The sequence below is a fragment of the Erinaceus europaeus genome, chromosome 1 (assembly GCF_950295315.1).
Source record: "Erinaceus europaeus chromosome 1, mEriEur2.1, whole genome shotgun sequence".
Lineage (NCBI taxonomy): Eukaryota > Metazoa > Chordata > Mammalia > Eulipotyphla > Erinaceidae > Erinaceus > Erinaceus europaeus.
This window is the reverse complement of record NC_080162.1, coordinates 130,912,049-130,936,500: the sequence shown is the minus strand read 5'-3', so window position 1 is coordinate 130,936,500 and position 24,452 is coordinate 130,912,049. Positions and strand designations below refer to the sequence as shown.

The window sequence follows — 24,452 nt, the reverse complement described above, 5'->3', positions numbered from 1 at the left end:
CAGGGCCCATATCTATTCATATTTAGCACAGGAGTCAGTGTAACCTCTGCAGCCTTGTCAGTCTGAACTTGCATTCCATGGTTATATCTAGGAACATTCTAGGCTGCACTCATTTCAAAACCAGTCTTCCTCGAGTGGTAGAGTATGTTAACTTAGCCTCCCTTCAGAGACTGGGGGAATTTCTACCATTGTACATTGAGGGAAAATTCCTGTTCTGCACCCCATAAAGATCTTTGGTCCATCTACAAAAGCTGAGTAAGGGCAAGAGACTGGCATACTGTAAGGATGACTCTTTAGTCACTATCAGGCCACCCCATCAGCTGGGGCTCTAGTCCAGGAGTCCTGAAATTCCCAAACAGACAGGATGGGCCTAGACCTCAAATAAATCCCTCTCTCCATTGTTACTAGTTATCTCTATCAGGAACAACACAATAGACCCCATTGGGGGCCAGCTAGGGCCTTGCCTTCAAATTGGATTAACAACTGTAGAGAATGTTCCATCCTCTGAAGGGAGGCTGGACAGCATACTCTATCTTCCACCTGAGGAAGATGGGTTCTGAAATTGCGGGAGCTTGGAATGTTCCTATTCATGACCACAGAATGTGAGCTCAGATCTACAGGGATGCAGAGGTCACATAGGCTCCTAAGCTGAATATAGGCCCTAGATTACATCAAATTGATGGGGTTTACAGTCAACACTAATTTATACACTTTTCCCATATTTGGGAGCTACTCCCTTCCCTGATCCAGCTTTCTGGTCCTTTTTGCAGCCATGACATCATCTCCCCCAGACAATAACTTGGTTCCACCTACATATCAGATGTCAGGCTCAGAAAAAAAAAAAACACTAATATAGTCATGGACCCTTTGGAATTTAACTAAAATAGGCCTACTAGCTATCCACAAAATAGAGACCCAGAAATGTTCATCTGCACTATTCCAGCCTTTAGGTTCATAATTAGTCAACAATTTGTTTGGCTTTATATGTTGACTCCTCTTTCAGCCACCAGGTTCCAGAAGATGCCATGATGCCAAGCAGGCTTCCCTGGACAGAGGACCCCATCAGTGTGTCCTGGAGCCCCACTTCCCCAGAGCCCTGCCCCACCACTGAAAGAGAGAAACAGGCTAAGGGTGTGGATCAACCTGCCAATGCCCATGTTCACCAGGGAAGCAATTACAGAAGCCAGACCTTCTACTTTCTGTAGCCCATAATGTCCCTTGGTTCATGTTCCCAGAGGGATAAAGAATAGGAAACCTATCAGGGGAGGGGATGAGATACAGAGTTCAGGTGGTGGGAACTCTGTGAAGTTGTGCCCCTCTTAGCCTATTATTTTTGTCAGTGTTTCCTTTTTATGAATAAAAGTTATAGAAAAAATATTAAAAATAGATATTTTGTCCATACTCCCAGAGGGATAAAGAATAAGAAAGCTTCCAAAGGAGGGGAAAGGATATAGAACTCTGGTGGTGGAAATTATATGGAATTATACTCCTCTTATCCCACAATCTTGTTAATCATTATTAAATCAGTAATATTTTTTTAAAAAAGCCTGAAGGCCGATGATATGAGGGACATATAGAAAGTAAGAGATAGAATAAAAGAACATGGTAAATGTCTACATTTAACATTCTATACTATCATGTGTTTCAATAATATTATATATTCTGAAGAGAAATTTAGGTTTTGTTGATGTTGTTTATTTGCTGGTATATTTAAGTTGTTACCAGGCTCCCCCCACCCATACCAGGATGACTTTTCCAGAGAAAAATAGGATCACAGTAAAGAATCTGCCTCCAGTGGTGTGAGAGATAGGTCAAACTTGGGCCACACGCATGGCAAGACAGGTGTATTACCCAAGTAAGCTATTTTGCTGACCTGAGATAGATTCAGTCTTATGATGACAAAATAAAATTTCTAATTCTGAAAAGCTTTTTGATAGCGTATTAACACCAAATCCTACTGTGTTTCTTCTAAAATTAAACAGGAATGTTGAGTAACTTTCAGAAGTGAAATACACAGATTGGCATTGTATTATATAGCACACAGTTCTTGTGGTTAATAAACTAAAGTCAAGAAGTGCTTGAGAAGGGAAAGGCTGGATCAGCAGTTGGATAGTGCACTGCTTTGCCATCTGTGAGTCTCTGGCTCCAGTCTGCTCAGGGCCACATGGAAGAAAGCATCCTTGGCACTTAGTGGGGGTTGTATTGTTATAGTGAAAACTGAGAAATGTTCTGTATATACAAACTATTGTGTTTACTGTTGAGTGTAAAACATTAATTCCCCAATAAATAATTTTTTTAAAAAAACAGGGTAACAAAAGGGAGGAGGGAGCATCCTAGGCGCTGTTTCTTTTTCACTTTCCCTGTGTCTCTAAAGAGAAAAAAGACAATCCTAGAGCAAAAGATCACTTGCCTAGGGCAGCATGTGCCTTATAGCTATGCATATAGCTATGCAGCCCAGGCTCAAGCCAATAGGAGTTCTGGCCACTACGGGCAATTCCAGTGCTATAGTGTATCTCTGTTTCTTTCATCTCTCATAACATAAAAATAATGAAAAATTTGGCCCAGAATCAGTTAAAGTAAACATGCACAAAGGTTCAGAACTGCAAAGAGTAAGTAAATAAAGGCTAGGAGCAACTCCAACCAACATATGTATGTGACAACGGCAAATTAAACCTTTAATCATTAATCAAGGATGTATGTTTGTGTGCATTAATAATTTCCTACACATATATTGTGAACATATGTCACTAGTATAACCGATCTGCACTTCAGCAAGGCATTCTCATAAACTATCCTTACTTAGGCTTATTAAGGATATCAATATCTAAAAAGACTTTGAAATAAACTTTGTGTTTATTTGTGAAATTAAATTGTCTAGTTTTTCCTGGAGAGATAGTCTACTCCATTGTCAAACAAAATGTGATTAATGCACAGCCCACTTTGAAGCTGTGGAGCCCCATGGTGTGTCCTATGGCAGGAAGTTCCAGTGCTGTGGAATATCTCCTTCCCCCTGCCTATATCTGAATGAAAGAGTGACCAGATATAATGACACTGCACACTTATAAGGCCCAGGCTTCAAAATAACTGATTTCTGAATCTACTTCACAAATGGTAGCTCTCAACTTAAAATTTGTAAATGGTATAGACTGCTTTTCTCCAATATACTTTACCAGAGTTACTGATGGGGCGTGTTGCCTGCCTAACTGATTCACCACTCCCAGTGTTCATTTTCCCCCTTATTGTTATTTTCTTTATTATGATATGAACAGAGAGAAATATGGCGGGAGAGAGAAGGAGAGGCAGTAGCAGCACTGCTCCACTGCTTTTGAAGCATCTTCCTCCACCCCACCCTTTTAGGTGGGGACTGGGGATTGGGACATGTAACCTTGCTATGAGGCATAGTAATTGTGTACTTTTACTGGATGTACCATGGTTTGGATTCTATAGTTTTCATGAGATCATATTTTTAGTCTCTAAAAAAACTGGCCACAGCTATCCAACGCATAATATTTTTAATGTTTTTTGCCTTTAGACAGCTGGGTATATAAAAGACCCAACTACAAAAAACAAAGACAAATATCTTTTAATGGTTATTCAACTAATTCAATAAAACCACCAACTATAGAATGTTCTACAAAGGAACACAACTGTGCAACAACTTATATTTGCTTATAAACCTTCCCACCAAATTATAGTACCTTTCATGAATTGAGTGATAAATAGCAATGAGAATTCATTTCTTTTAAAATACCAGTCTATCTAGTAGTAATAACAACATGCTAGCCCCCTTTAGATCCCCAAAAATAAAACACCTCTCAGCTTTGACAGCTACTCCTGAAAATTTTCCTGTTAACAGTTAGCTCTTTAAAATAGCCAAGCCTTTAAGTTCACATATACCTATTCTCTGAAAGCCTTTGGCTTCACATGATGACATCAATGACATTTATAGAAACTATCTACTTACCATATTGTAGGTGGCTCAGAACCTTCTATTTCTAAGTAATCATACTTTTCTTCCATTTGGAAATCAGTAAATATGAGTGAAATTGTGTCTCCAGGTTCTGCTACAATGGTCCAAGTGCAATCTGCATTGTTGTGGTACTCATTCGGAAAACTAGGACTGGATATGACACCGCTGGATCCTCTCATGGTTCCTCCACATGCATCTTCAGCTGTTGAAAAGGATAAGATGTTCAGTCATAACTCATTATGGTTTTTGTTACAATATCAGTACACATATTGTGACATCAAATGATTATTGTACCAATACTAATTAAGTAAAATACAAAGCTGACGTAGCAATTTGAGGAAAAAAAATAAGTATAGACTGTAACTGGACAACTTTCTTTTTACTTTTTAAAAAATTATTTATTTATTTCCTTCGATTGTCCTTGTTTTATTGTTGTAGTTATTGTTGTTGTTGGATAGGAGAGAGATAAATGGAGAGAGAAGGGGTAGACAGAGAGGGGGACAGACACCTGCAGACCTGCTTCGCCTCCTGTGAAGTGACTCCCCTGCAGGTGGGAAGCCAGGGGCTCAAACCAGGATCTTTAGCCAGTCCTTGTGTTTTTCACCACCTGTGCTTAGCCCACTGTGCTACCGCCTGAGTTCCGTAACTGGACAATTTTATAACTAACTATAACTGAAATAGGAATGAAAGTGAAAAAATAACAGCAACAGTTAGTTCTCAGCATGACAGGACACTTTCTTTCCACTACAGAAACCAGGCCTCCCCCCTTATGCACAAGAGATCACCCTGTATTTATTCTTCTCTTTTTGGCTTACATCATTTAGCACAATTCCTTCAAGTTTCACCCAAGATGAGACTTAAAAAAAAAAAAAGACTTCATTATTTTAATAGCTGATAAGGTACTACTCCACTGTGTAGTGAGAGATACCACAGCTCTCAAAGGGTGAGCAGCAGAGCACTGGGACAAGAGCATATAGTAGGAAGTGCAAGGACCCAAGCAAGGATCTGGGTTCAAGCCTCCAGCTCCCCACTTGTAGAGGGTCACTTCACAAGTGTTGAAGCAGGTCTGCAGATGTCTATCTCTCTCTCCCTCTCTCCGTCCCCCTCCTCTCTCAATTTCTTGCTGTCCTATACAATTAAAAAAAATGAAAAAATGCCCACCAGGAGCAATGGAATTGTAGTGCCAGCACTGAGCCCTGAGCCCCAGAGATAACTCTAAAGGCAAAAGAGAGAGAGAGAGAGAGAGAGAGAGAGAGAAAGTGAGCACAGCTTTCTTAGCTACTCATCCCTTTTTTTATGTTTTTTTTTTTTTAAATTTTTACCTCCAGGGTTGTTGTTGGCGGTTCAGTACTGTCACCACGTCTAGTGGCCTTTTTTTTTTCCATTGTATTCAATAGGATAGAAAGAAATTGAAAGAGAAGGGAGAGAGGGGGGGAGAGAGAGAGAGAGAGAGAGAGAGAGAGAGAGAGGGAAACAATTTTATCATCACTTGTGAAACATCCCACTTCCTTACAGGTAAGGAGTAGGGTTTCAACCCCTGATCCTTACTAGAGTCCTTACACAAAGTACTATGAGTGCTTAACCAGGTACACTACCACCCACCCAGTCCCTGCTTCCTTTTGATAAGTCTCCAAGAGAGAAATTACCAGATCACAGGGTAGTGAGTTGTTTCCCTTTACTGAACAAAAGAAGCTTTTCATTTTGATGCAGTTTTCTTGGTTTATCTTTCTGTTCTCTTTGCTGTTGGACTCAAGTATTCGAAGACATTTCCCACACAGACAACATGAAGTGTTCTGCCAGCATTTTTCTTTTTGTTGTCCATGTATTTTATACAGTTTGGAGTTCATTTTAATTTTGTCCTTCTGAATAAGCTATTTTACAATTGGCATATATCCGCAGTGACACATAGTAGATTCATTTGTAATTATGTGTCTGATCTATTACAGGCAAGTCCTTTTATTTACAGTGGTGGAAACCCCAGAGAAGTCTCGAAAATTGGAACATCAAACCTTCATTTTAGAGCTCATTCAGTCCCCTATACCACCATCAGCCAGAGGTAAACAGTGCTCTAGTGAGAGAGACAGAGACAGAGACACCATCAGCCAGAGGTAAACAGTGCTCTAGTGTGTGTGTGTGTGTGTGTGTGTGTGTGTGTGTGTGTGTGTGTGTGTGTGTGTGTGTGTGTGAGAGAGAGAGAGAGAGAGAGAGAGAGCGAGCACTCATTCAGTTTGGTGTTATCTGTGTACCAAGAGAAAGAACTCATGCCCTCAGCCCCCACCTGTAAGGGGAAGCTTCATAAGCGAGCAATGAAGTAGTTTTTCCTGTTTAACACCATTCAGTTCATGAACTGAAAATGTAAATAAAATATTTTTAAATTTCGCATTTATTTTTAATGAGGTAAATACAGTGGGGATAGAGTAATGGCTATGGAAGTGATTCTCATGCCTGAGGCTCCAAAGTCCCACTTTCAGTCCCCTGCACCATAATAAGCCAGAGCTGAGCAGTGCTCTGGTAAAAAGAAAAAAAATAGAATGAGAGAAATACAGACAGAAATGTAAAGAGAGAAAAAGAGGGAAGAGAGAGACACAAGAATACTGCTTAACTTTGGTTTAAGGTGGTGATGGGGACTGAACCTGAGACCTCAGAGCCTCAGGCATTAAAGTATTTTTGCATAACCACTATGCTATCTCTTCAGCCCTAAATGAAAAAAAAAAATCTTAAATTTTTCTGACGTTCATCACATACAATTGTGTGTGTTATTTATTAATAATGAATATAGAATATAATCACCTCTATGGCTTTAATGTCCCGAGACTACATTTGAACTATCTTTTTGGTTCTTCTTGCTCTGTTTTCAACTGATTTAAACTACTAAATAATGATCCTGTTTACAACATAAGGCATATTACTGCAATTTTCTTACAGAAACTATAATTCCTTCCCAAAGACTGTAACCTTAACCTCACATAAAACACATTCTGATGACCCGAACCACAAATTACTTTTGTCTTTGCCTTCTCAATACCAACACCAATGTTTACTACTGCTTTGAAAACAAAATAGGATATAATCATATATTCATAGGGTCACTAGTACAAAACCCACTAAAATACTTGTGTTGGCTATTTATTTTTCTCTTTCTAATTATCATTTCAGGCAGGAAGTTTTTGTGTCAGATTAGTATAAAACAATCCTATTCACTGTTATCAATAAAATCTCCAGTTAGTTGATTCAGACATCAGAACTCACAATAATGTCTACTTTATTGGACAAAGCTTTCTCCCCCCACCCCTGGCCCCAAAGTTAAAGTATGTGTGGCAGAGATAAGGAAGAGGATTATCTTGCTTTTCTTTGTATCTCTCCTGACATTTCTGTCCATATACCTTTACTCTGTGATTTTCTTAAATTTTAAAGTAAAAGAGAGCATGGGTTTTGAATATTCTTATTTCTCTGGTATCTGTTTGGGACTAGTTTCTAAAGACTTAGGCAAATAAATGAATATGGTTACTATTATTATTATTATTAATTTTTGCCTCCACTGGGGTTTGCTGCCTGTACAATAAATCCACTGCTCCTGGTGGCCACTTTTTCCATTTTGCTGTGTTATTGTTGTTTTATTGCTGCTGCTATTGTTGTTGAATAGGACAGAGAAAAATTGAGAGAGGAAGAGAAGAGAAGGGAAGAGAAAGACAGACACCTGCAGACGTACTTTACTGCTTGTACAGTGAACCCCCTGCAGGTGGGGAGCCAGAGGCTGGAACCAGGAGTCCCTGTACTTTGTACCATATGGCTTCACCCACTACATTACTGCCCAGACCTAATTATTATTACTATTTTTTTTCCCTCCAGGGTTATTGCTGGGCTCAGTGCCTGCACCATGAATCCACCGCTCCTGGAGGTCATTTTTCCCCCTTTTTGTTGCCCTTGTTGTTGTAGCCTTGTTGTGGTTATTATTACTGCTATTGTTGATGTTGTTCGTTGTTGGATAGGACAGAGAGAAATGGAGAGAGGAGGGGAAGACAGAGAGGGGAGAGAAAGACCTGCAGACCTGCTTCACCGCCTGTGAAGTGACTCCCCTGCAGGTAGGGAGCCAGGAGCTCGAACCGGGATCCTTACACCGGTCCCTGTGCTTTGCACCACATGCGCTTAACCCACTGCACCACCGCCCGACTCCCTATTACTATTTTTTTAACTCATGAGCCCTTTCATAGAATTATCAAAGTTGTCCTCCCACCCCCATCAACTTTCCTTTTGAGAATGAATTTCTCTCAGGATTACTGTAGTCTTGCTCATGCAAACAGTGTTATAGGGGACTATGTATTCTTTGTCACCAACTATGTCACCGCATGATTAAAGTTGAATTAGTGCATAATCTAAGAAAATTCCAGGCTAGGATCAGAACTATATCACAAAATCTCTACGTTCGGTCAAATGTAACACATCCCATTTATTCAGTGTCTGGAAATGTTTTCGCACACCACAGGAAGCCCATGGTCCAGCAATGACTTTATAATAACACACTTTGTGCTCCCAAGCTCCAGGGTATACAAACCCATTTATTTGCACAAACTCCTTGAAGTTTCCCAGTTTAATGTCTCATGGAAGAGAGAAATCTCAAATATGAACTGAAAAGTAACTCTTAGAATATCACACTCCAGGGAACTCCTTCTTGTATAGCTAAATTACTTCAATGCAAAATATAACAGACTTGCATTTGAAAATATGGACAGGATATGTAATCTTCCAGAATGCAAACCAATCTTGCTGTCAAATTTTCTTTTTTTTTAATTTCTTTTTTAAGGGTGTGTGTGTGTGTGTGTGTGTGTGTGTGTGTGTGTGTGAACAAAGTTACTGCTAGGGCTCAGTGCCTGCACTAAGAACCTATCACACCCTGCTGCCATTTTCTTTATCTTTTTCCTTTGAAGGAGAGAAAGAAATTGAGAGGGGAGGAGAAGTGGGGGGAGAGACAACTGTAGTCCTGCTTCACCGATCAATATAACAACACAGAAAGTCATGAAATAAACTCTCACACATATGGACAGTTAATTATGAACAAAGGAGTCCAAAACATTAATAAATGGTATAGGGGAGGGTGGATAACTAAATGCTTAAGAAAGAACCAACCTGCCACATGCCTTCATAAACAATGTCAAACTGAAATTATTTATAGAGTCATATTAGGCAAGAAACAAACAAAAAACCTACATAGACAAAAACATGAGAACACTATGTGATGTGTGCTATAATACTGTATTTTGAGATTCAATTCTAATACCTAGGTAACAAGAGTAAAAGCAAACCAATGTGATTATATCGAACAATCTTCCACACAACAAAAAGAACTATCACCAAAATAAAAACAAGCCATACTGGATGGGAGAATATATATGAATGCCATCCCTCAGAAAACAGACCGCTAATCACAATATCTAAAGAAATCTTAAAATTCAGCAAGGACAACAAAAAGCAACACCATAGAAATGGGACAAAGGGGAGTGGAAAGTCCCAGGTTCAACTCCCACACCACCATAATCATGAGTTGTGCAGTGCTCTAGATTAGAAAATAAGGGGAGGAAGATCTGAACACATTTTTTTCATTAAAGAAGATGTTCAGATGACCAACAGGCATGTGTATGAAACACACACATACACACAAACTCAGCATCACAGATAATCAGATAGATGTGAATAGTTTGCACCAAAAAAGCACAGAAGCTAGTGGAGAAGTGGGAACATTTTTTTTTTCCACTGCTGATAAGGATGTACATTTTTCCAATCTCTCTACCAGGAGAATCCTCTGAACAGTGGGAAATGGACCTACTACATAGAATCTGGCAATTGCTCTTCTTCAGCATATATCCAAAGAACACAAAAACATGTTACTGAAGAGTTCTATGTACACAGGTACTTATGGAAACACCATTTGTAGTAGCCAAAATAGAGAAAGATAAGTGATTAAGAAAGAGATGCTATATACACACTAAGGGATAGTAATCAACACTTTTGCTACAACTTGGATGGAATTTCAAGAAATCACATTACGTGAATGGTCAGACTGAAAAGGATGAATGCTGGATAATCTCATTCAGAAATGAAGTTTAAGACAAATAGTAAGGGATATTACTGAATAAAACCTTAATGGCCTATTATCTCTCTAGAGACTGGAGCACCTTGGGGGAGATTAAGGTGGGTGGAGGGTCTAGAGTGCTATGGTGCCAGGAGAGGCTGAGGGTGCTTCTTCCCGAGCAAGTGCTCTCTGGGATGGAGAGAACTCAACTGGAGCCAACCTAGGCTGCTGCATGGGAGAGGGATCAGGAACTCGTGCACAGGAGAGAGACTCTGGAACTCTCAGAGCCAGAAGGCAATCCCCAGTGTGTTAAAACAGAAGAGCAGCTGTATATGTACTGGCCAAGTAGGGTGGAAACAGGATGTGAGGTAGAAAGGGTGGAGCGAAAAGAGACTGGTGGAAATCAGGGTGACTACAAGAGGGGGCGGAGAAGGGGCGGAGCAAAAAGACATCCTGAACCAGTGGGATAAAACCAGTGCCCTGCAGGCAGGGCGGTTCCTAGGTAACTGGTTATGTAAATAGACCACAGGGATAAGCAGGGGGAAGCTGGTGTACTGCCCAACATTATGGCATAGGAGATAGTTTGAATGGAAGGTGAGGAAAATGTTGACACTCATCCTGTTGCACAATAGAAAGGTACCCTGTGACAACTGGAGCTACACAAATGGCAAAACACATATCCTCCCAAGTGAACTACTTTTCCAACAAGAAACTTCTTTCCTTCCCTCTCTCCTTTTTTCCTACTCTTCCTTCCTTCCTTACTCCTGCTTTTGTTCCATCCTTCCATCGATTTTGATCACCCTTCCTTCAATTTTTATCAGGCAAGTAGTGATGTACAAGATATTTGTTGTTAACAAGGAAGAGTACACTTTCTTAGCTCCCCAAGATACATTTTCAGTACACCATTTCCACCAACTTAATCTGCCTCCACCATTATACACTGAGTCTTCAATGTCATCTCAGAATATTCTTGACTCCCATCTCACCCCTAGCTTAGCTCCATGATAGCCCTTGGCTTTATTGAGGCACATCATATCTAATACACAGTTTTCCCTGTTTTCTTTTTTTAAAAAAATTATTATTTTTATAGGATAGAAACAGAGATAAATTGAGAAAGGATGGGGAGATACAGAGAGAAAGAGACAGAGAGGCACCTGCAGACCTGCTTCACCACTTATGAAGATTTCCCCCTACAGTTTGGAACAAGGGTCTTGAACCCGGGTCCTTGCACACTCTAATGTGAGCCCTTAACCAAATGTACTGCTTCTGGACCCCACCCCCTGTCTTTCTTTTCTTTCTCCTTGTTTCGGAAGTTACATCTATTAGTGAGATATCCTTGCATTGGTCCTTCTCCTTTTGGTTGATGGCACTTAACATGATTCAAGTCCTTTCCAAAATGTGGCAAAGGAGATGAATTCATCATATCTAGTTGCTAAGCAGTTATTTCATTGGGTATATATACACCATCATTTTCTTTTTTTTTTAAATTATTTTATTGTGAAGTTAATGATTTATAGTTTAGTTGTTGACACATGGCTATGATTTCTCATGTCTCCAAGAGAATGCAAAGCAGTCTAATCCCATCGTTGAGGATCCAGTTTGCTTCCAATTGAGGGTTATTACAAATAGTGTGGCTATGAACATAGGTGCACATGAATCTCTTCAGATAGGTGTTCTTTTTTTTTTTTTTTCCGAATGTTTTGCTTTTAGCTTCAAGAAAGTGCAACTTGCTTATTTGCATATAACAGAATGGTATATGGTTTCAAAAGAATCATCAAAAATACATTAATTTTTAATGTGTCAGTTAAAGGAGACCACAGAGGATAATGGTGATATGTACAGACACAGAAATACGTCTCCAATGAACAATTAGAAAAACTGATGATATGTCTAGAACTTCTTAAAACACAGACTGAGTCTTTTTAATACATAGGCTGTCTTTGATATGTTCTCTCCCAAAAGCCTAGACCAGGGAGAAAAGAAGCAACCGATGGCACAGCTATACACAAGATGCTGGGTACTATACCCCAAACCCTATCAAAGGGACTTTCCGAAGTTAACCCTATCACCAAATAATGCGATGATAACAATAACTATCCATTATCTTCTTGAACCCTAAGACAACAGGAACCTCACATTTCCACTATAGAGCCTATATTTCCCCCAGTCCTGGAACCTTAGGGTGGGGCCCACTTTTCTGCATGCTGCTCTCAATTTAAATCAAACAATATTGCATCCGCAGATCGTAACCTAATCAACACAGCGAGTGCCACCCCAGCATGCTTCACTTTAAACTGTGACCAGAGACTTCAGGTGTGGAATGACAACCCTTCAGCTTCATCACTCGGGTGAGACCTTTCTTTTCATATTATTCTCTAATTCCATTCCAAGTGTTCCACTACCCAATAAAGTCCCCATACCTAGATATAGTCCAGGTCCCCTGAGATAGAGCATAGGTTCACCCGTGCCCATAAACTAGGGGAAAAATATATACCTGGAAGCAGAAGTACACAAGAGCATGCAGGGAATACCCCCAATACTTCATCTGCACTATTACAGTCTTTAGGTCCATGATTGTTCAACAGTTTGTTTGGCTTTGTATGTTAACTCTCTTTTCAGCCACCAGGTTCCGGATGCCAGCGAGATGCTGACCAGACTTCCCTGGACAGAGGACCCCATCAATGTGTACTGGAGCTCCACTTCCTCAGAGCCCCACCCTACTAGGGAAAGAGAGAGGCAGACTGAGAGTATGGATGGACCAGTCAACGCCCATGTTCAGCGGGGAAGCAATTACAGAAGCCAGACCTTCCACCCTCTGCAACCCACAACGACCCTGGATCCATACTCCCAGAGAGATAGAGAATGAGAAGGCTATCAGGGGAGGGGTGGGATGTGGAGACTGGGTTACGGGAATTGTGCGGAATTGTACCCCTCTTATTCTATGGTTTTGTTAATGTCTCCTTTATTAAATTAAAAAAAAAGAAATTAAAATTTAGGGGTCAGGTGGTGGTGCACCTGGTTGATCACCCATGATACAATACACAAGTACTCAGGTTCAAGCCCTCAGTCCCTACCTGTAGGGAGAAAGCTTTGCAAGGGGTGAAGCAGTATAGCAGGTGTCTCTCTGTCTCTCTTCCTCTCTATCTCCTTCTTATCTCTCTATTTCTGGCTGTCTCTATCCAATAAATAAAGATAACTTTAAAAAATTTAAAAGGAATTAAAATTTGAAATATGGTTTCTCTTGTTTAAGGTTGTAAGTTAATCCGTTTACAGAAATGAACAGAAAGTGAGCATGAGATCACTCTAGTATATATGAAGCTATAGAACAAACTCAGAACCTAATGTGTGCAAGCTCTATGACCTACTTAATGCAACACCTCATGGGCAGCAAAAATATTTTTATTAATATAAAATGTCTAGTGACAAAAATAATGAAGTGTGAAGAGTCAAAGTAAAGTTATAATAATTCTCCTTGGTGATTTGAAGGCATAGCTAGAATAAATATCCATTGTACTAACTCATGCACAATAACAGCTGATTCATTCACATGAGTACTTGTTCAATCTTATAGCAAACTCCAGGCCTTTGCATAAAATTATCCGTGCCTGAATACAAAGGGGACCAACACTTTTTCACCACATAGCAAGAAAAGGTAATTTTTTCTAACAGTAAATATTTCTTCTGAAAACACCTCAGAAAATATACCCTTTGCTTCCTATGTCTATGTATTTATCCTTTAGTAGATCACAATCATCTTTATTTTCATACTTTTATTGAAAAATACTTAGTCCAGCATTTCCTAAGGAACACATTTAAAATTGATCTTCTCCATAATATGAGACAGTGTTCCCAACTTATTTTTCAGACTTCTACATAAAATATTTTGCTGATTAACCTTCACCTGTCTAAATATTTATCTACACACCTCACTGTCTCCTTGTTTCTATCAGTTATACTAACACCAGTTATTCACAAGGTTGAACTGCTCCTTTCACACTATATTTTTTCCCAAGATGATAATAAATAACCTTTATATTTCAACTATCCTTCAGCTACATTGATGTATTATTGTTGTTACTGGTACTGTAGTTGTTGTTGGATAGGAAAGAGAGAAATCGAGAAAGGGGGGGAGACAGAGAGGGGAAGAGAAAGATAGACACCTGCAAACCTGCTTCACCACTTGTGAAGCGACTCCCCTGCAGGTGGGGAGCCAGGGGCTCTAACTGGGATCTTCATGCCAGTCCTTGCGCTTTGCGCCACGTGCACTTAACTGGCTGCACTACTGCCCAACTCCCCATTTCGCTGACTTTTATCATTGAGTTTGTTCAGTTTTATTCACCATGTATTCAACTGCCTAAGGGGAATCCTTAATAGTAATAAAGCATATTAACTAGTTTGGTTAGTAATTCTCTTTGCTAAAAATCTTTGTTTATTTAACAGTGTTTACTTGAATTCAGTAGGAGGGGTTACAGATTTTCATTTTGGCAAGAGAGATCTCAGAAAATGTAAAGACTAGAAGTACTGAATTGGGATAAATAAAAAAGTAGTTATAATCTAGATATGAGGAACCTTTGTCTCCTAGATTATGATTCTACATATTATAAGGCAGAAAGAATATGGTGTGTTTACCACTTGATTTCTTCCATGAGACTACATAGCTACTACCAGAAGATAGGGTGGTACTATGATGTTCAGGTTTGTCCCATGGAATTAGAAAAAATGACTTCTCACATCTAGGCTTGGTGTTTAAAGATATCTTATAGGAGTTGAATAACAGCTCACTTCTTGCTATACACGTGGCTCCAGCTTTGCTTCTTGATACTATATAGCAGCCCTATCTATGGACAGTAACAGGTGGAGGGTGTGTTCTATAGACAGTGTGATGTCTCTCCCTCACCCCTGACTCCTTTTCTCAAAAAAGTAAAAAAAAAAAAAAATAGAACTGACCTAGTGGCTCACTTGAAACAGCGTGCTACTTTATCACACGTGTCACCAAGTTTTGAGTCTGGCACCCAATACATTGAAGGAAACTTTGATGTAGTTTATCTCTCTCCCTCTCCCTCTCTCCCTCTCCCTCTCCCTTGCAGCTTCTGTATTGAAAATAAAATCACAAAAGCTTGGGTCAAGAGTATTTAGTAGGGGCTGGGTGGTGGCATACTTGGTTGAGTGCACATGTTACTGTGTGCAAGGACCCAAGTTCAAGCCCCCACCCCCATCTGCAGGGGGAAAGCTTTGCGAGTGGTGAAGCAGTCTTGCAGGTTTCTCTCTGTCATTCTCCCTCTCTATCTCCCCCTTTCAATTTCTGGCTGTCTCTATCCAATAAATGAAATAAAGATAATAAAAAGTTATTTAAAAAAGAGTATTTAGTAGTGTTATGCAAGCCTTAAATCATGGGTCCATCCCCTGATTATGCATACACATAACAAAATAAGTAAATAAGTACCCAAAATGATTTTACACTTTTTTTTTTTGACTCAAGAAATGACATAGGGCATGGTTTCAATCCTGACTTTGCATCTTGTCCCACTATTATTTTCCTTCTACAGGAAAGTCTAGAGCATTTTCAATTATTTCTTTGCTTATTTCTTTTGCCCTGGGCCTTGCATATGCATGATGCCACCGCTGAGCAGCCTTTTAGAGCTGATTGGCTCATCATTTTTTAAGGGAAGAAGAGGGACAGTTGAGGCAGAGAAGGGAGAGGAAGAAGCAGAGAAAGGAAAGCAGGTGAGATCGTTATCTGAAGACAAAATTGTCATCATCCCAGGGGAATCACTGTTCTAAACGAACTTTTACAGAGAAAGACAGCAAGATAGAAAGAAACCACAGGACCAAAACGTCTCTTAATGTGGTGGGGTTAGAGAGTAAACTTGCTTCCCATACACAGCAAAACAGCTCACCACCAAAGCATGTTTGCATGTTTTCATTCTCCCTTCCTTCCTTCCCTCCATCGTCCCCCCTTCCTTCCTTCAGTCCTTGTCCTTCCTTCTGTCCTTCCCTTCCTTTCTGTTCCCTTCCCTTCTTTTCTTTCCCTCCTTTTTTTCCTTTGTTAACCATATAAAATTCATGTTTGATACAACCTGTACCAACTATATATCTCTGTATTAAATCTGTGCTAGTCACAATGATATCAAACTCAGATTAACTTAGTGTCTCTATAATTTTGGTTGATTCACTTACCCATGCTTCATCAATTCCATATAGTACCAAATCAAAATCTCATAACTTCAATCCTCCCTTCTTTCCTTGTTCAATTAAAAATGCATTATCCGGGGAGGAGGTAATATGGCGACGGCCTGAGAAGTCGCTAACAGCGAGTGCTCTGATAGCATCGTCGGCAAAGGTAGGATTTTCTGCCTTTAGCAGGCCAGTCAATAAGGGGGGGGGGGGCACCAAAGAAGTTATTACAGTTTAATTTGGGTTAACAATTAGAGCAAAAGTGACACGGACTAGCGGGGCGCCAGAATTCCCAGGCGGCACCAGGCAAGGCGAGTGCGCCGGGCATTGTCCTCCGCCCGCCCGGGAAGGCGGCTCCTCCGCCGGTTGCAGAGCACGGCGGGCAGAGGACCCGGAGAGAGCACTTTAGCTCGGGGGCTGCCTCTTGGGAGTTGCCAGGGTCCACCGCGACCCTGAGGGTGGATCCAAAGACTTCTTGAGTATAGCTCTCATTGGATCAAAGGACTTGGAGCTAGTTTTCATTTTTGAGAAATCCTTTAAAAAAGTCTGGAGGGCGGGGTTTCCCGGAAAATGGCGCCCGGAGAAGCAGAAGCGGCCAGCCTTTGAGCTCCGGACACATCTCGTGTAAACAATAGGATTTTCTGCCTTTAGCAGGCCATCCAATAAGGGGCCATAACGGTCATACCAAGGATGTTTCTATAATTTAATTTGGGTTAAGAATTAGAGTAGGGGGAAAAAATTCTTTTTTCTTCCTTTTAATTTTCAAGCATACATCCTTCCCGCCGCCCCCCCTCCCCCCATAAGCAGTGCCTGGGACCAGCTACTAGCAGGATACCCATACCACCAAACAGGGTTTTTTTTTTTTTTTTTTTTTGTTAATTCACTGATACACATTTGGGAAGTTCCTCGCACTGCTCTTTAATTACAACTCTTCTTCCTATCTTCTCCCTTTTCTCTCTCTTATCTCTCTCAATCTCTCTCTCTTTTTTTTTTTTTTTTTTTAATCTTGTCATACACTTCTTTCTTCTTTGACTTTCTGAATTTGTGAATTACTTTGGGGAAGAAATCTGACCCAGAGTGGACTCTCTATGTGTGTATCTCTGCTCTAGTTCCCTTTACACTCTTGTTACCCTTAGAATATACACTGGATAGTAAATTTGCATAACTGTCTATTCTTGCTATCCTCTCTTCCTTTTCTCTTTCTTCACTGGGATTTGGTTACTATTTTTTCACGGACTGGAGAAATTGTTTGGCTAACTGGTAACGATTAAACTCCTTCAATACTTACTTCAGTTGCTACGGTTATTCCGGAGGTTGGTGAGTGCAATTGTCATAAAGGTATTTAGTACAGTGTTACTTGTGCTCAAAACACAACAACTGAGGAACAACAGAACATTTAAAAAAAAAAAAAGAGAGAAACACATAAATTAAAAAAAAATGGGTAGATTAAAAACAAATAAAACTGCTACCCCAATGAATGAAGACAAGAGCCCAGAAGAAACCACAAATCAGTCAGAAGTAACCATAGATAAGAAAAGTATGCAAGCAATAATAAACTTATTAATCACAGAAATGAAAACAACATTGGAGGAAAGAAATGGCAGTATTAGGGAAACAACAGTTGAGACCCCCAAGGAAAATACTGATTATCTTGAGACAATTAGAGAACTGAAGGCTGAAATAGCTGTAATGAAGAAAGAAGCTGAGGCAAGGGAAAGCAGACTAACAGAAGCAGAAAACAGAATTAGTCAGACAGAGGATGAGTTAGAGAAAACTAAGAAAGAGGTGAAAGAGCTTAAAAAGAGATTGAGAGACACTGAAAACAACAACAGAGACATATGGGATGATCTCAAAAGAAGTAACATTCGTATAATTGGCCTGCCAGAGGAAGAAAGAGAGGAAGGGGAAGCAAACATCCTAGAGGAAATAATACAAGAAAATTTCCCAGACCTGAATAACAGAAAGGATATCAAGGTGCAAGAGGCCCAGAGAGTACCAAACAGAATCAACCCAGACCTGAAAACACCAAGACACATCATAGTCACAATGAGAAGAAGTAAGGATAAAGAAAGGATCCTAAAGGCTGCAAGAGAGAAACAAAAAGTCACATACAGGGGAAAACCCATAAGACTTTCTGCAGATTTTTCAACTCAAACTCTAAAAGCCAGAAGGGAGTGGCAAGATATCTATCGAGCCCTGAATGAAAAAGGGTTTCAACCAAGGATTATATATCCTGCTAGACTTTCATTCAAGCTAGATGGAGGGATCAAAACCTTCTTAGACAAACAACAGTTAAAGGAGGCAACTATCACCAAGCCAGCCCTGAAAGAGGTATTAAAAGACCTCTTATAAACAAGAACATCACTATAATACTTGTAATATATCAGAGCAAACAAATTGTTTTTTAGAACAATGGCACTACAATACATTAAATCCATAATATCAATAAATGTCAATGGCTTAAACTCACCCATCAAAAGGCACAGGGTGGGGGGATGGATCAGAAAACATAACCCAACCATATGCTGCTTGCAAGAATCCCATCTGTCACAACAAGATAAACACAGACTTAAAGTGAAAGGATGGAAAACTATCATACAGGCTAACGGTCCACAAAAAAGGGCAGGAACAGCCATTCTCATCTCAGACACGATAGATTTTAAATTAAATAAAGTAATAAAAGATAGGCAAGGACATTACATAATGATAAGAGGATCAATCAGCCAAGAAGACTTAACAATTATTAACATCTATGCACCCAATGAGGGACCATCTAAATACATTAAACACCTATTGAAAGAATTTCAAAAATACATCAATAGTAATACAATAATAGTGGGAGACTTCAATACCCCACTCTCACACTTAGACAGATCAACAAAGAAGAGAACCAATAAAGATATAAGAGAATTGAATGAAGAGATTGACAGACTAGACCTCTTGGACATTTTCAGACTCCTCCACCCCAAAAAACTGGAATACACCTTCTTTTCAAATCCACACAACACATACTCAAGGATAGACCACATGTTAGGTCACAAAGACAGCATCAATAAATTCAAGAGCATTGAAATCATCCCAAGTATCTTCTCAGACCACAGTGGAGTAAAACTAACTTTTAACAACAAACAGAAAATTATTAAAAGACATAGAATTTGGAAACTAAACAACATGCTCCTTAAGAACCACTGGGTCAGACACTCACTCAAACAGGAAATTCAAATGTTCCTGGAAACTAATGAAAATGAAGACACAACCTATCAAAATATTTGGGACACAGCGAAAGCAGTACTGAGAGGGAAACTTATAGCTATACAATCACATATTAAACACCAAGAAGAAGCCCAAATGAACGAACTTACTACACACCTCAAGGACTTAGAGGAAGACGAACAAAGGAACCCTAAAGCAACCAGAAGGACAGAAATCACTAAAGTTAGAGCAGAAATAAACAACATCGAAAATAAAAGAACCATACAAAAGATCAATGAAGCCAAATGTTGGTTCTTTGAAAGATTAAACAAAATTGACAAACCCCTAGCCAGACTCACCAAACAAAAAAGAGAGAAGACTCAAATTAATAGAATTGTCAACGATACAGGAGATATCACAACTGACACCACAGAAATCCAGAGAATTCTGCGAAACTTCTATAAAGAACTATATGCCACCAAGCTAGAGAATCTGGAAGAAATGGAACAATTCCTAGAAACCTATGCACTTCCAAAACTGAACCAAGAAGAACTACAAAATCTAAATGCACCAATCACAGACAAAGAAATTGAAACCGTTATTAAGAATCTCCCCAACAACAAAAGTCCTGGACCAGATGGCTTCACAAACGAATTCTACAAAACTTTCAGGAAACAGTTAATACCCATACTTCTTAAGCTATTCCATAAGATTGAAGAAACAGGAATACTCCCTTCCACCTTTTATGAAGCCAACATCACCCTGATACCAAAAGCTGATAGGGACAGAACAAAAAAGGAAAACTACAGACCAATATCTCTGATGAACATAGATGCCAAAATATTAAACAAGATCTTGGCCAACCGGATACAGCAACACATCAAAAAGATTGTTCATCATGACCAAGTGGGATTCATCCCAGGAATGCAAGGCTGGTTCAACATCCGTAAATCAATCAATGTCATTCATCACATCAATAAAAGCAAAGCCAAAAACCACATGATTATCTCAATAGATGCAGAGAAAGCCTTTGACAAAATCCAACACCCATTCATGCTAAAAACTCTACAAAAAATGGGAATAGATGGGAAATTCCTCAAGATAGTGGAGTCTATATATAGCAAACCTACAGCCAACATCATACTCAATGGAGAGAAGCTGAAAGCATTCCCCCTCAGATCAGGGACTAGACAGGGCTGCCCACTGTCACCGTTACTCTTCAACATAGTATTGGAAGTTCTTGCCATAGCAATCAGGCAAGAGAAAGAAATCAAAGGGATACAGATTGGAAGGGAAGAAGTCAAGCTCTCACTATTTGCAGATGATATGATAGTATACATAGAAAGACCTAAAGAATCCAGTAGAAAATTACTGGAAGTTGTTAGGCAATATAGCAAGGTATCAGGCTACAAAATCAATGTACAAAAATCAGTGGCATTTCTTTATGCAAACACTAAATCTGAAGAAGAAGACATCCAGAAATCACTCCCATTCACTGTTTCAGCAAAATCAATCAAATACCTAGGAATAAAGTTGACCAAAGAAGTGAAAGACTTGTATGCTGAAAACTATGAGTCGCTACTCAAGGAGATAGAAACTGATACCAAGAAATGGAAAGATATCCCATGCTCATGGATTGGAAGAATAAATATCATCAAAATGAACATTCTCCCCAGAGCCATATACAAATTTAATGCAATACCCATCAAAGTTCCACCAAGCTTCTTTAAGAGAATAGAACAAACACTACAATCATTTATCTGGAACCTGAAAACACCTAGAATTGCCAAAACCATCTTGAGGAAAAGAAACAGAAATGGAGGCATCACACTCCCAGACCTTAAACTATATTATAAAGCCATCATCATCAAAACAGCATGGTACTGGAACAAAAATAGGCACACAGACCAGTGGAACAGAATTGAAAGCCCAGAAGTAAATCCCAACACCTATGAGCATCTAATCTTTGATAAGGGGGCCCAAAGGATTAAATGGAAGAAGGAGGCTCTCTTCAATAAATGGTGCTGGGAAAACTGGGTTGAAACATGCAGAAGAATGAAATTGAACCACTTTATCTCACCAGAAACAAAAATCAACTCCAAATGGATCAAAGACCTAGATGTCAGACCAGAAACAATCAAATACTTAGAGGAAAACATTGGTAAAACACTTTCCCATCTACACCTCAAGGATATCTTTGATGAATCAAACCCAATTGCAAGGAAGACCAAAGTAGAAACAAACCAATGGGACTACATCAAATTGAAAAGCTTCTGCACATCCAAAGAAACAATTAAACAAACAGAGAGACCCCTCACAGAATGGGAGAAGATCTTCACATGCCAGACATCAGACAAGAAACTAATCACCAAAATATATAAAGAGCTCAGCAAACTTAGCCGCAAAAAAGCAAATGACCCCATCCAAAAATGGGCAGAGGAAATGAACAAAACACTCACCACAGAGGAGATCCAAAAGGCTAACAAACATATGAAAAACTGCTCTAGGTCACTGATTGTCAGAGAAATGCAAATTAAGACAACACTAAGATACCACCTCACTCCTGTAAGAATGGCATACATCAAAAAGGACAGCAGCAACAAATGCTGGAGAGGATGTGGGGACAGAGGAACCCTTTTACATTGCTGGTGGGAATGTAAATTGGTACAGCCTCTGTGGAGAGCAGTCTGGAAAACCCTCAGAAGGCTAGACATGGACCTTCCATATGACCCAATAATTCCTCTCCTGGGGTTATACCCCAAGGACTCCATAACACCCAACCAAAAAGAGGTGTGTACTCCTATGTTCATAGCAGCACAATTCATAATAGCTAAAACCTGGAAGCAACCCAGGTGCCCAACAACAGATGAATGGCTGAGAAAGCTGTGGTATATATACACAATGGAATACTATGCAGCTATCAAGAACAATGAACCCACCTTCTCTGACCCATCTTGGACAGAGCTAGAAGGAATTATGTTAAGTGAACTGAGTCAGAAAGTTAAAGATGAGTATGGGATGATCCCACTCATCAACAGAAGCTGACTTAGAAGATCTGAAAGGGAAACTAAAAGCAGGACCTGATCAAATTGTAAGTAGGGCACCAAAGAAAAAACCCAGTGGTGAGGGGTAGACATGTAGCTTTCTGGGCCAGTGGGGGGTGGGAATGGGCGGGAGGGATGGGTCACGGTCCTTTGGTGATGGGAATGGTGTTTATGTACACTCCTAGCAAAATGTAGACATATAAATCAGTAGTTAATTAATATGAGAGGGGGAAATCAATTGTATGTCTCAAAGGTTCTCAGGAGACAAACTGAATCTTTTTAATAGATAGGCTACGTATTTGATATGCGGACTCTCTCAAAAGCCTAGACCAAGTAGATTGGAGGCTTCCAATAGCACAGCTATATACAAGATACTGGGTACTGTACAGCAAACCATAACAAAGGGACTTTTCAAAGTTAACCCAATTAACAAATAATGTGATGATAATATTAACTATTGATTGTCTTTTTGAACCCTAAGACAGCAGGAACCTCACATCTTCACTATAGAGCCCCTACTTCCCCCAGTCCTGGCACCCATGGATAGGGCTCACTTTCCCGTATGCTTCTCCCAATCCATACCAAATAATATTGCATCCGCCGATCACAACCTAACCAAAGCAACGATTGCCATCTCAACATGCTTCACCTCAGAGTGTATCCAGAGACTTCACGTGTGGAATGACAACCCTTCAGCTTCATTACTCGGGTGAGACCTTTCCTTTTATAGTACACTCTAATTTCATCTCAGGTAGTTCACTTTCTAACAAAGTCCCATAACCTAGACATACACCAGTTTCTGTGAGAGAGAGCGTATGCGCACACGTATCCATAAACTACTGCAAAATATATACCTGAAAGCAGGATTACACTAGAGTTTGCAGTGAGTACCTCCCCAACACTTCCTCTCCACTATTCCAATCTTGGGATCCATGTTTGCTCAACAAATTGTTTGGCTTTGTATGTTAACTCTCTTTTCAATCACCAGGTTCCAGATGCCACCAGGATGCTGGCTAGGCTTCCCTGGATTGAAGACCCCACCAATGTGTCCTGGAGCTCAGCTTCCCCAGAGACACACCTTACTAGGGAAAGAGAGAGGCAGACTGGGAGTATGGACCGACCAGTCAACGCCCATGTTCAGCGGGGAAGCAATTACAGAAGCCAGACCCTCTACCTTCTGCAACCCTCAACGACCCTGGGTCCATGCTCCCAGAGGGCTAGAGAATGGGAAGGCTATCATGGGAGAGGGTGGGTTATGGGGATTGGGTGGTGGGAATTGTGTGGAGTTGTACCCCTCCTACCTTATGCTTTTGTTCACTAATCCTTTCTTAAATTAAAAATTTAAAAAAAAAAAATGCATTATCCACAGAGAAGTCAAGATTTTTTTTTAATATTTATTTATTTATTCTCTTTTGTTGCCCTTGTTTTATCGTTGTAGTTATTGATGTCGTCGTTATTGGATAGGACAGAGAGAAATGGAGAGAGGAGGGGGAGACAGAGAGGGGGAGAGAAAGATAGATACCTGCAGACCTGCTTCGCCGCTTGTGAAGCAACGACCCTGCAGGTGGGGAGCTGGGGGCTCAAACCGGGATCCTTATGCCGGTCCTTGTGCTTTGCGCCACCTGCGCTTAACCCGCTGCGCTACAGCCCGACTCCCAGAAGTCAAGATATTTTTAAAATGAAAGTTAAAGAATACATTCACACTATATATATATAACAACCTAGTGGCCTTTTTTGAATCTGGAATAAAATCAGTGTCATCACTATGACATAGTCCACGCCCCTCTCAGAAAAATTAAACATGGCTCACTTATTTAATTTTTCTATCATCTTTATTTATTAATTGGATACAGAGAGTCAGAAATCAAGAGGGAAAGAAGTGATAGAGATGGAGAGAGACAGAGAGACACCTGCAGCACTGCTTCACCACTAGTGAGGCTTTCCTCCTGCAGGTGGTGACATGGGGCTTACACCTGGGTTCTTGAGCACTATAACATGTGGGCTC

General features: G+C 40.0%; 1 protein-coding gene across 1 annotated transcript in view; it reads right to left on the bottom strand.

The window, feature by feature from the left end:
• Window positions 1-24,452, bottom strand: part of CSMD3 (CUB and Sushi multiple domains 3) — a 1,712,448-nt gene that overhangs the window by 1,294,767 nt on the left and 393,229 nt on the right. Inside the window, exon 5 of the mRNA XM_060195764.1 lies at window positions 3,965-4,172. Within this exon, the coding sequence (XP_060051747.1) occupies window positions 3,965-4,172 (208 nt within the window). The remainder of the gene's footprint in view (window positions 1-3,964; window positions 4,173-24,452) is intronic.